This window comes from Phyllostomus discolor, chromosome 2, assembly GCF_004126475.2.
Source record: "Phyllostomus discolor isolate MPI-MPIP mPhyDis1 chromosome 2, mPhyDis1.pri.v3, whole genome shotgun sequence".
NCBI lineage: Eukaryota > Metazoa > Chordata > Mammalia > Chiroptera > Phyllostomidae > Phyllostomus > Phyllostomus discolor.
Genome location: NC_040904.2, coordinates 169,877,435 through 169,889,805, shown reverse-complemented (window position 1 = coordinate 169,889,805; position 12,371 = coordinate 169,877,435). Strand labels below are relative to the sequence as shown.

The window sequence follows — 12,371 nt, the reverse complement described above, 5'->3', positions numbered from 1 at the left end:
CTTTCAGCATTTTACCATTAAGTACAGTTTTTTATAGGCTTTGTGGAGCAAGCCTTTATCAGTCAGGTTGATGAAGTACATTTCCATTCCTAGCCTTACAAGAATTTAGCTTTGTTTTCATATGATAAATGGATGTTGGATTTTGTCATCCTGCTAGAAAGTCCTATTCATTAAATGTTTAAAATTAAATTAAAATTTTCTTTTTTTCTCTAGCAAAGAAGTTTGTGACCCTAACATCGGTGGCAAAATCATAATGTGTCCTCAGTGTAACATTTGTCCATTCTGGGAACTCAGTATTACTTGCGAGTCCTCACAGGTAATTTTTGTTTTTCCAAGTAATGAAAGATATTTTTTCTTCTAATAATGTTAGTACAACATAGAAATTATATTTTCTCTCTGAGGAATTCAGAAAGGTAATTTTGAACTAACCCTTCATTCTGAAAGGTGGATATGGAATGCACATGTTTGTTCTCCTTTTACAGATAATAAATTGAGATTAAAAGCCTTATCTAAAAATCTCCTGGAGAGTCAGCGAGGAACTGTGGAATTGAAACCACTTGAGTGTTTCCAGTAATCAAAGCAGAAATCTCAAACTCAGCTTATCTCATGAATACTATTTGTTAGGTTTACTTTTATAAGTATTTTTCCTTAATTCAAGTGAGTGGAAACCTGAAATTTGTACTTGTGTTTTCCCAGTTTTAAAGTGTGCTGAAACTCTGTTTGAATTTTTAAAGACTGCTGGTCAGATTTAGACTGTCTCTGTAAATATGCATGAAAAAGGTTTTGTATACAATATAAATGACAACAGATACTCACTTTGTCTCAAAACATTCCCACAAAACATGTCTGGTTCCCCTGATACATGCAGATGGTCTGGAGCTCTGTGACATCTCAAAATCCAGGAGATTTAGGATGGGCACTGGGGCTGAACGGAGCTTACTGACAGGCATGCCAGAAGCTGCAGATAGGAAGGGAGAAACTCAGCGTGCTTTGCAGAGTTTTCCTAACAGCACTGACACATTCTCTCCCTCGTGTGTGTGATCCTTCCTCTCTTCCCTTGTCCCACTCCAAAAGTTTAGGGACACTTATATGACCACAGAATACTTTGACTCCTCCACGTGAGTCTTGTTTTTTGTTTTGTTTTGTTTTGTTTTTAAGATTTAATTTATTCATTTTTAGAGAGAGGGGAAGAGAAAAAGAGGGAGAGAAATATCAATGTGTGGTTGCCTCCCACATGCCCCTTACTGGGGACCTGGCCCACAACCCAGCTATGTGCCCTGACTGGGAATCGAACTGGCAACCCTTTGGTTTGCAGCCGAGCTCAGTCTGCTGAGCTATACCAGTCAGGGCTGTATGTCTTGTTTTAACTGAATGCAGTACCACTCTAGTGATGTCACTTTATATTTTGTACTTTGCATAGTCTTGGGCTTATCACTTTTGACACAACAACTCCGTGGGACAGAACAGATATTATGCCAGTTTTACAGCTTGAAACATGGATGATCCAAGAGATTAAATAGTTTGCTCAAGGTGACCCACCTGTTAACTGATCAAGCTGGAAACTGACAGCGGCTCTGCGAGTCCTGCCATTACCCTGCTCCTCGCAGCTGACGGTGGTACCAGGCTTCACTCTCAAACTGAGCTCTGTGTTTGAAAAATCACTCCGCTGCGTAATTAGGATGATTGCAGGGTATTGTCAACACATGGATTTTTACACTTAATTTATGCATTAGAGTAAATTTCATTGCCCACCCCCGAAACCGACACCAATTCTAGGCTACAAATATCTGTCATAGATAACGCAAAACAGAAGACTTGAAGCGAGTATGAGGAAAGCTGCGTTCAGTGATGTTAACTCACAAAGGTCAGGAGTCAGTGTGCGTCCCCAGGCTCTGGGTGTAAGGCCGCGGTCAGCAACAATACCAGCGGCAAAGTGTGCTCTGAAGTGTGACTGTAAATTCCATTTTCCTGGAGAAATTCTCTTTCACACACCCCACCCCAATCTCTCTTCTCGTTTCTCCTGCTCCACCTACCCATCCTTAACCATGTGACTTTCAAATGTGTCCCCTGTGGATGTATTTTTCCTTGTTTCGGAAAAAATGAGTCATTCTGTTCCAGTTTCCTGAAAGATCCCTTGAGCCTGTCAGAGTGATTTATAAAGGGGAGGAAATATATTAAAAATGAGCAAAAGAATGAATAAAAAATGTGTAGAGAGCCTTTTTATGCTTCTCTTTGTTGGTTACTTCAGTTATTTCATTATTTACACATTTACTTATATATTTATTTCTGCCTTTCTTTTGGGAAGAGATGGAGTGTTCACTAATGGACATGTGTGCTAAAAGGGTTAGCGGATTACAAGTAGAAATGTGAAATCAGGATCAGGGACATGAAGAAACGGTTATGGAAATAATCAGGATTGATATTTTGTGTGTGTCATTGAGCGCTGAATAAAGTTCTTAGCTTTTTGGCTGGCAAAATACAAGGGAAACATGGTAAATCATAATATTCTGTCCTTAGAAATACATTAAGCTATACAATTTTGATTTTTTTTTTTGTAGGAAGAAAGCATAGCAAATGGTCGCTTTTCTAGATTCTGATTGGGTCCTCTATAAACATTATCAGGCCTACGTACACAGCGCTCTCTTTCTTCCCCACCCCACGTGACTGCAGCAGAGTGCTGACTCGGGGCTGCTGGTCACGCTGCTGGCTCTCCCTCTCTGTGCCCTCTGCCAAGCGGGCCAAGCCAGCTTCTTACTGAGAAAGCCTCGTGCTTACCTTGTTTCCTGCTTCCTGTTTCCATGTCACTGTGGGTCACATAGAGCAGAGAGGCCAGCCATCTCACTCTGTCTCTAGGGTCCTTGATTCTTACCCATGTGCAAGAATGGTAAGTGTGTCTAAGCCACCTACCTACAACTCATAGGAGCACAAGGTACATTCCCTGCCTTGAACCAGGCAACTGGTGCAATCTTGGCATCAGCAGTAAACCTGCTTTTTCAAGCTTTTCCTATTTGTTTTTCCCTCACACTGACAGATGTGCTTCCACTGGCTTTTTTTTTCCCCCAGTATGGTAGGGTGAAGAATTCACAGGATTTTTTCTTTTTAAAGTGGGTGGGTGGCGGTATCAAGACCAGGACGGAGGTACCAGACAGAAAGGGGTGCGCACTGACTCCCAAAGGAGCAGTAACACTGGACAGAATTGTCAATGACAACAGGATAACACACAAAACTATCTTCCATAAAACTTTTCAATAAGGGATAAGACATCACATTAAAAGACAACTTGGAGAAGATGGTCCTGAAAGAGTCAAAGCTAAAAGATTTGACATGGGTGTGGAGTCCCAGGGCCCAAGGAGTAGGTGGAGAGCCTGCATCGCCAGGGCACACGCTCATCTATTAATTGTCTCCCTTGTGCGGGAGTTGTCGAGAGGAATGATTGGATGGCAGCAACTGGGGGTTGTGCCTTCTGACCAGGGTACAGGGGTGTCCAGCCTGTGGCTCATGGGCTGCATGCAGCTCAGGATGGCTGTGAATGCCGCCCAACACAAAACTGTAACTTTACTTAAAACATTACGAGATTTTGTGTGTGTGTGATTATGTATCACAATGTATTGACTGTGTGGCCCAAGACAACTCTTCTTCTTCCAATGTGGCCCAGAGACGCCAAGAGGTTGGACACCCCTGAGGATGACTGAGGTGCATCTGCCTTGGAAAATAGATGTATGAGTAGAGGATTAGGTGGATAATGTCTTATGAAAGTAATGTTTTTAGTTTGATGAAGGTTTACCCACTTTACAGCAGTATAAAGGGCAACCAAAAAAGTTTCCGGAAACCAAGTCGAGATTTCCTTAGAAGCAGCTTAGAAGTTTCTTTAGCATTTAAAAAGCTTTCTTTTTTGTTTTGTTTTGCTTTCCTATAGCTTCTTTTTCTACTCTGTGGTCTCTGCTTTTCATATGATCTATTGGGAAGTCAATATGATATATGTTTGCCACTGTTTCCATTAACCTTACAGATATTTTTAGGAGATGTAAAAAAAAAGCTCACTAATGAAAAATTAGTAACTAACTGAATAATTTTCCAGGAATTCATAGAGGGAGATGAGCTATTTATATACTAGCAAAAAGATGAAACTTAGCAGAACTAGTAAATAGAGCTTTCTTGGTGCAGGTATGCCATTTATTCATTCATGGTCATTGTACCCTTTGCCATGTCAGCAAAAGCTCCCGTGCATCCTTATTCTACCAGAAGCCTCTGTCAGCGAGGGCAGAAAGGCATCACTGGGTTTGGGGAAGCAGAGGTGTTCTTGGGGAGAGCCATCTCAGAATAAACCAGCTTTGTACTTCTCTTATCAAGAAAGGCAGGAATTCAGGAACTCTTCCTCTGACGGAGGTGGGATGATGATGAGATGCAAATCATAATCTAAAAGTTGCTTGGAACTCATTGTATTCTCAGGGTCATGCTACTTCCTCAAATTGTTTTTATAAAACCTCATGGATGAGGCCATTATTCAAAAGCCTGAGAGAAGCTTTAGACAGTGGAATTGTAGCAGCTATGCCAATTTCATTGTCATGACATGGAAGGATTCCATTGCAAAGTGCACCTGTAAATACAGCAAAGGCTGTTTGTTTCCAAAAGAATGAGAAATTCCATTTGTAAGTACTTAGTAAATACAGTGCCTATTAAGCTAGGTATCAACTTTAAAGAGAAATTCAGACTGTACAATACACAAAGCATTGAATAGTTGATGAATTCTATTAAGTTGGGAGCAGGATTAATTTATATGTCATTTTTGTATTTTCCAGAAATTGTGCATCTTTGACAGTTTTGGAACCCTAGTCTTCGCAGTATTTATGGGTTTATGGGGTAAGTTTTCTTTTCTTTTCTTTTTTTTTCAGTTTATTTTTGCCTCCTAACAAAAAAACCCTAAGATCATACAAGCACCCAGTTTAGGAGCATTATACGGTTTTGCGCAGGCTATCAAAGCAACGCACTTTTAGGAGTGTGGATTGCCTATCTTCCGCTCCCCCAGAACTCCTTTTAGAACTCTTAAAGGCCATTGTGTCGGTTACTGGATAAGAGACAGCTTCAAAACACAGTAGCTTAAAACACACAGCCATCATTCTCGTGATCCTCCAGGTCACCTGGGAGGATGTGCAGGCGTGGGCTGGCCCAGCTGGGTTCTGTGTGGGGCCGGCAGCCCTACTGGGCCAGGTGCTCTGGCCGTTGCCCTGCTGATTGGTGTGTGGGGCTCAGCTGGGCAAGCCCAGGTTCTTCACACGGTGGTTTTAGGGTTCCAAAAAGGACAAGCCTTAATGTGTACACACTTTTTAAGCCTGTGGTTGCATCAAGTTTGTAAATGTCCCATCAGCCAAAGCAAGTCATGGCCAAGCCAACAGCAGAGTGAGGAGGTTTTGGCTTGGATAGAGGGAGGCTTGGTTCACTGGGAGCTGTTACTGTAACAGCCTCACAGCTGTGGGGTTGGGCTCGGGGGAAGCACCGACACTGGGATCCCAGGTAAGCTTTCGTCTTTATGCATTTCTATATGAGTGTGTATTTAATAAGTATGTGCTATTCTTATAATAATATTGTCACATCCTATTTAATACATTGAACAAATATAATCCTAAAGAGCATAGTTTTATACAGAAGCTCTAACATTACATTCATGTATTTACTTTGAACAGCATTGTTAACAAGGCAGTTATTTTCTTTAAATGCAGACTTTTACATGTTTAATTGATGTAAATGTTCTACCATAGAAGAAATAGTTTCATTTTCAGCGATAAACACGTGTCCAGTCTCACTGTGTAAGGCAGTGGAAAACAGAGTTCAGGTCGTAGGTAGGTGGGGGAAGACACGGAACCACGTCTCTTACTCTTCAACAACACTTGAACACATGTGTCTTCGCGTGTTCTCTGGGGACGTCCTCAGCCATGTTTCTCCATCACAGTGGTCATGCCTGCAAAGTGTCTCCAAGTGGATCTGAGAGCAGACCATTGTCTTGAACACTTTTTAGAGATACCAGCTACCACTCTATGATTAACTAGACCCTAAGGTAGCCAAATGTATCAGAAAATTACATCGTCATTCAGACCCTTAGGGTGTTTTGGCTGAAAACCAAACACTGGCCACTAGCTGATGCATAGAAGAATAAAGATCAGATTCATGTAGTAAGACCCTCTGCACTCCTCCACTGTACACTACACGGTCATTTCCCCCAGTAAGAGCACAGGTGCCAGATGCATGGACGGTGGGTGGTTTTAACTCTTGTCTACACCTTAGTCTCAGCACTGATTCCTAATATATAAAATTATGACACTTCTGTTGAACTCCACGTACTAATGGATGCTGACAACCCCAGTTTAAAAAGGCATTGGAAGTAAAGCAAAAACATATATATGAATTTTGGCAGTGGAAAGACAAACCTCAGAGATTGCCTAGCTCGCCTTGGTGTCCGTGATCATGAACTACACTGTGTTTATAGAACTGACTTAAGCATATGGAGCCTCTGATTTTCTTTCATCAGATTTTAGAATACCCTGCTTGTAGCACCACGTGTGTGTGTCTCTAAGGGTGTGTATGTATGCTGCAGTCTTAATTTAAGTGCCTTATATTGCTTTTCTTCTTACCTCTGCCTTATGAGGATGCTGCTGTGAACCTCTTTACAGAAAGCCTGAAATTGTAGAACTGAAGAGGCAGGAGGAGCCTGTGAAGTTTTTCATATCACCATCATCATATTCCTGCACATCGTTTTTGTGCCCAGGTGTATGTGGCACTTAGAGGGTTATACTCTTAGTGTGGCACTTAGGAGTTATACAATTCAATGGTGGAAAGCCTTTTATAATAAATATAGCACAAATCATGTACTTGTCTTCGCCCTCCCAGGCCAGCCCAGCCCACCCATTCATACTGACTCACAGAGTCCTGACACCAACCCATGGTTGAAGTCAAGGTTCTTAACACTTCCCCCACTCCCCTTTTCTTGTTGCTTCTTACCTGCTTCTGTCTGATTCTCCCTGGCTCCAGGCCCTTGGCTGCACGACTGTAAGTTTTCATTTTCACCTTTGAGTTCTAGTCTAGGCCTAGTGGTTTCAGAGAAACACTGGACACCTGGCTTATAAGGGTCCAGGGAACTGAGGACCCTTATAAGGGCCATGGCCCTAACCAGCTGTGCTTGGGGGCCTCAGGAAATGGCTGTAGCAGTGGCGTTCCAGAGCCGCGCTGCCCCTGCCGGGTCTGCGTGCAAAGCAGCACAGCTCTTGCAACCACCTGGGCTTCCGTTCGCCTGTTTCTGATTTAAGTGACACACAAATGCATGTCATGGGCATTTTGAAAATTGCATCTGGAATTCTAGCTGCAAGAGAGTCTATGAGACACGAAGTTTTCACCTTGCAGTCTTCCAGTTAAGAAGTTGAAGTAAAGGCTAAGCAAGCTCATCTACCTTATCTGCTTCTGTGAGCAAAGTAATCTGAATAGTTTCAAGGCCTGTTAAAATGTCCCAACCCTTCAGCAGCAAATTTTTTTAACCTTCTGTTTTTAATTTAAAAAAATTAAAAATGTGATATTAGTTTCAGCCTTGCAACATAGTGATTAGACATTTATTTAAATTACACAGTGATCACCCCATCTGACACCATACATAGTTATTACAATACTATTGACACTATTCCCTTCAGCAGCAAATTCTTACAGCAGCTGAACATTCCCATCTCCCAAGGGTGTGCCCCTTGTCCTCAGATATTGCTGGATGTAACACCACCAACGCTTTTGGGATCTGAACACCGTACTTCCTTATGGGATCTGAACACCTTCCTTCCATCTTTTTCATCTGATGCATACTCTATCTAAATGCACTAGTATTGTGAGTAAGAGGACAAGCTGTTCTTGGTTCTTAGGGTCCTAGGCAGCCTTCTCTCTTCTCTTATTTGTTGATGAAGGAGTTCTAACTATGTCTCTCTAATTAGCTAGAGCAAGGGTGTCAAACTCATTTTCACTGGGGGCCACATCTGCCTCATTGTTGCCTTCTAAGGGCTGATAAATGTAACTATTCTTTAACTAGGGCCAAGGAACTCGGTGCTGCCACCAGGTAGAAACAAGGTGCCGGGCCGGATAAAACAAGGTGGAGGGCTGGATTCAGCCCGCAGGCCTTGTGTTTGCCACCTGGTAACTAGAGCTGCGTGGTGTGTTTTGCCAGAGAACATAAGTACAGTGCCTCCCACTGGTGTTCCGCCAGTTGTTTTCCTGCAGGGAGAGAACTAAAGGAACAGAACAGGAAATTCCTGTGTGACATCATGCACGGTCACGCCAGGTCCTGGTGCTCCCAGTCAGGGACACCCAGTCAGAGTCAGCAAAGATGCGGCCCAGCAGTACTCCAAAACATCATGTGGTTCTACCAGGCTATCACTGTCTTCCATGAACCCTGAGAATACTTGACTAGGTGGAATGAAGAACTGAGAAACTCCCACCCAGTCCTGCAACGCTCTAGTTTTTTGCTTTCAGGGCTCAGGATTTGCTACCAGCTACTATTTTTAACCAGGTCATTTCTTGCTTGCAAGGCAGCCCTGTCACCTCCTAGGCAGGACTCCTAAAGTTCAGGATCTGGTAAACACCAGCCTTTTTACCCTTTATGTTCAAGTTCAGGGAGGACAAGGAACAGTATCCACTCTTCCTTTGTAGTGCTGATTAGGATTTTTTATATTGCTTTTCGTAAGAAAGATAAGTTTCCTTTTTGTAAATCACCTCTTGTTGATACCATGCTAGAGAGTGAGTAAATGGATGGCTATTACACTCCCATTTTAAAGATGAAGAAAGTGACACTCCGGGAGATGAAGCAAATGACTCAAATCCCCTGAGACAGAAAGTGACAAACACAGAATAAAAGCTCTGCAAATAATCCGGCTGTCATCAGCCTTTACATCAGTGACAAAATACAGCGTAATAAAGTTGTAGGAAACTTTTAGAAAGATGCATAAATATTTACATGATTGATATAATAGCACTGTTCTGTCTGGGGCTTTGAATCATAGGAATGGGTTAGAAAACGTCAGTTCCCTATCTGTGGTTCTTTCCCACCTGACACAGGTGTACCAGGAAGGAGAATGCACGAGACTTCCAGCTTCATTTTACCAGCCTCGTGAGATAAGACAGGCTCATTCCATCCATGCCTGGCTCTGGGAGACAACGTGAGCAGGAGTTTAATGTTTTAATCACAATTCAATTATATGAATTGAATTATAAATTCATATAAGTAAGCTGCTTTTTTGTAAAATGAAAAATAACTTTCTTTGCAAGGAAGGAAATTGGGGATTTTCTCCATTTTTTAAAAAGAATTTCAAAAACATCTGCATTTCTAATAGGTTAAAATTGCAAAATTTGGAGGAACTACAGTAACACAAGGAAGATATTTAGAGTGGCTGTTCAGAGGGCTTTTTCCAGCAGGCTGTGTTCATATCAGTGTGGGCGCACTGTCCACCCACCTGCAGTGTGTTTCCTTAGGTCGGACGGGGCCGGAGTTTCCACCACTGTGTGGCCACAGTGCTTCAAGTGAGTTGCAAGGTAGGACAGGACACATGATGATTCCTTCGGTCCGTCTCCCCTGAAATCCTCCCAGCGGTCAGGGTGCTGGAGCCACCATGACCTCCCCAATCAGCTGTCATGTTCTCTCCGGCTTGTTCTCCACTGCAGCGTGTCCAGACCTGCTGCTGGGTATGAGGTGGACTGAGGGCCCAGGGGACTGGTAGAACAGAGAATGGTGGAGAGGGATGGTCATGCACAGAGAGGAGCAGGTGGGGCCATCCGGGCCCTCTGAGCAGATGTCCATCCTTCAGGGGTCCCAAATGGTGGGGGTCCTCCAGTTTCTGGGTGGGCTCCTTATAAGCAGTTCATTCAGTTCATTCATTCAGCTAGTATTTATTCTGTGCCCGCCATGTGCTAGTGCTTCAGCATGAACAGAACAAGGTTCCTGCCCTCAAGAAGGTGGCATTCTAGTGGGCATGACAAATGATAAGTGTAGAAGCACATGCCAGGTGGGATCGGGAGTGTTCCCTGTTTTGAAGGGTGGAAGTTGAGGTCAGCATAAGGAATACAGTGTGCCCTTTCTGAGAGAATGCACACCACCACAGGAGGGGTTGACTAGTTTAGGGGGGAGACAGAGTTGAGAGGATATGCAATCCCGGCAGTAGAACTCTCAAGTAAACTGAAAAGTAACATTCTCCTATTTGATGGGCTGCATGAGTGTTTATCAGGGAGATGTTAGCCTAGGGAACTTTGGTAAGGGGGTGGCATACACTGTGCTACTTCAGATGAAGCCCAAGGAGGGTCGACTCATGGGTGACTCACTTGCCCCACTAGGCGTGTGTTTTGGGAGTTTCTGTCACATGAGGCTAGCATGGATAGGGAGGGAAGGAGTCACATGTGACAGGCCCAACGAGTTACAGCTTGGTCCACAGACTGACTTAGTGCCCTCCAGACTTTCATCCCATTAATACCTCATTCTGTGCTGTTTGGAGACAAGGACACAAATGGCTTGGCAGTTTCTCAGGGGTGGAGGCATCAGTCAACAGCACGGGCCCCTTACCTTGGCTTTGACCTTAGGTAGATGAGACGGCGGGGTAGCTGAGTTACTGAGAAGTAGACACCACACTTCCGTTCTCACATAGAGGTCTGTTTTTGAAAGTTCTGACCAGGGAGCACGGACGCTGTCTTAACTGCAAACAAGGAACAGGTTCTTTCAGACTGGGAATTAAGTAGTAAGTGCGAGCACACGAGAGACACAACAGAAAAGAGGGCCTTCCTGAGAGCAGATGCAGCCAAATCAGTCCTGCTGCCCCACATCTGATGGGTGAACCAGCTGAATTTCACTCACAGGTTATTCACTTACGGAATTTGGGGCATTTGAGCAACTGCAGAGTGTCAGGAAATACTACCCGAGGGCTTTGTAGATTTTGCCCTCCAATGTTAACTCATCCAGTGTAGCTGTTGTGCAAGGAGATGGAATTTGGTGGACTATTGGCCCCTTGCCTGTGCTCCCTGATGGGGCCAATGGATTACAAGGTAGACTACAACTTGGTGGCAGGGGAAAGGGAGATGTCATTCCTACTTAAAGAAGCTAGAAGGCCTTACATAACTCCTGCCCTGGGTTTCAAAGCTTCATAAGAAAAACTAGCTTCCTTCCAGCTCCCCAGCCAAGTAGGAGACAAGAAGTGGTCTTCTCTATTGACTGAGCTCTATGCCTCCATTAACAATAGCACCCAGAGCAAAGAGCTGGACCACCACCTCTATTCCCTTGTGAACCTTCCAGTAGCCACAGCAGTGGCTGCTGAGGGTTGGTGTGTCCATGGAGGCCTGTGTGAGAACAGGAGAGTTACTGGCGTATGTCCTAGAGGGGTGCCAGAGTCAGAAGCTGGAAAAGCAAGCAGTGATAACACCTAAGCAAAGAGTAGGTGCCAGGCCCTGACCAAAGCAGCTCAGTGGGTTGGGCATCCTCCCACAAACTGAAAGGTTGCTGGTTCGATTCCTGGTCAGGACACATGCCTGGTTCGCAGGCCAGGTCCCCGGTTGGGTCCACGTGAGAGGCAGCCCATTGATGTTTCTCTTGCACATCAATGTTTCTCTCCCTCTCTTTGTCCCTCCCTTTCCCCCTCTCTAAAAGTAAATAAATAAAATCTTTTAAAAATTATTTTTTAATTTTTAAAAAATTAAAAATTGGCCCAGTGCCAAAGGGAGGCGGGCTATAGAGCAGGAGAGCTGAAGAGCAAAGTTTGGGCTCTGGAGCCAAGAATGCCTGGGTTTGATCCTGGCTCCAACACGGTGATCACAGGCAACTAGCTGGACTTTCTGTGCCTGCTTCTTGGTGCCTAAAATGGGGATAGCAGTAACTATGACCTCAGAGGGCTCTGAAGGCCTTTACAGAGATTGTGTCAAGAAGTTCACAGTAGCCTGTAAGGTAGGTTCTGTTTCCCCCATTTTCCTGCCATCCCCACCTGGCTGCCCCACCCTGCTTATCACACTGAGTGCCCACTTCCAGACTAGTTGCAGTTTCTGGGAAGTACCTGGCTCTCTCGTCTCCTTGCCTTTGTATGCACAGCTCCCTGGGGGAAATGACCTCAACCGGATTAGTTCTAAGTCATCTCAAAACTCACTGTAGTGGTCCCCTCCTCAAGGAGAGCCGTGGTCACATATGCTGGCTCTGTGTGCCTAGAGCAACCTGCGCTTACCTTCCTCAAAGACCTTCTAATAGTCCGCAGTTACTATCACTTCACTACAATCCCTATATGCCAAGGAGCCCCTTACAGGGAGATTGTACCTTTTTTTTCCTCTTCTCAGTACATAGTAGACTCTCAAAAAATGTTTATGGATGGAGTAGTAGTAACTCC

General features: G+C 44.1%; 1 protein-coding gene across 4 annotated transcripts in view; it reads left to right on the top strand.

The window, feature by feature from the left end:
* The window catches only part of ANO6 (anoctamin 6), a 190,587-nt gene that overhangs the window by 142,716 nt on the left and 35,500 nt on the right, over window positions 1-12,371 (top strand). For all 4 annotated transcript variants that reach the window (XM_036019148.1, XM_036019149.1, XM_036019150.1 and 1 more), the window contains 2 exons: window positions 214-316; window positions 4,800-4,860. In XM_036019148.1, the coding sequence (XP_035875041.1) occupies window positions 214-316; window positions 4,800-4,860 (164 nt within the window). The remainder of the gene's footprint in view (window positions 1-213; window positions 317-4,799; window positions 4,861-12,371) is intronic.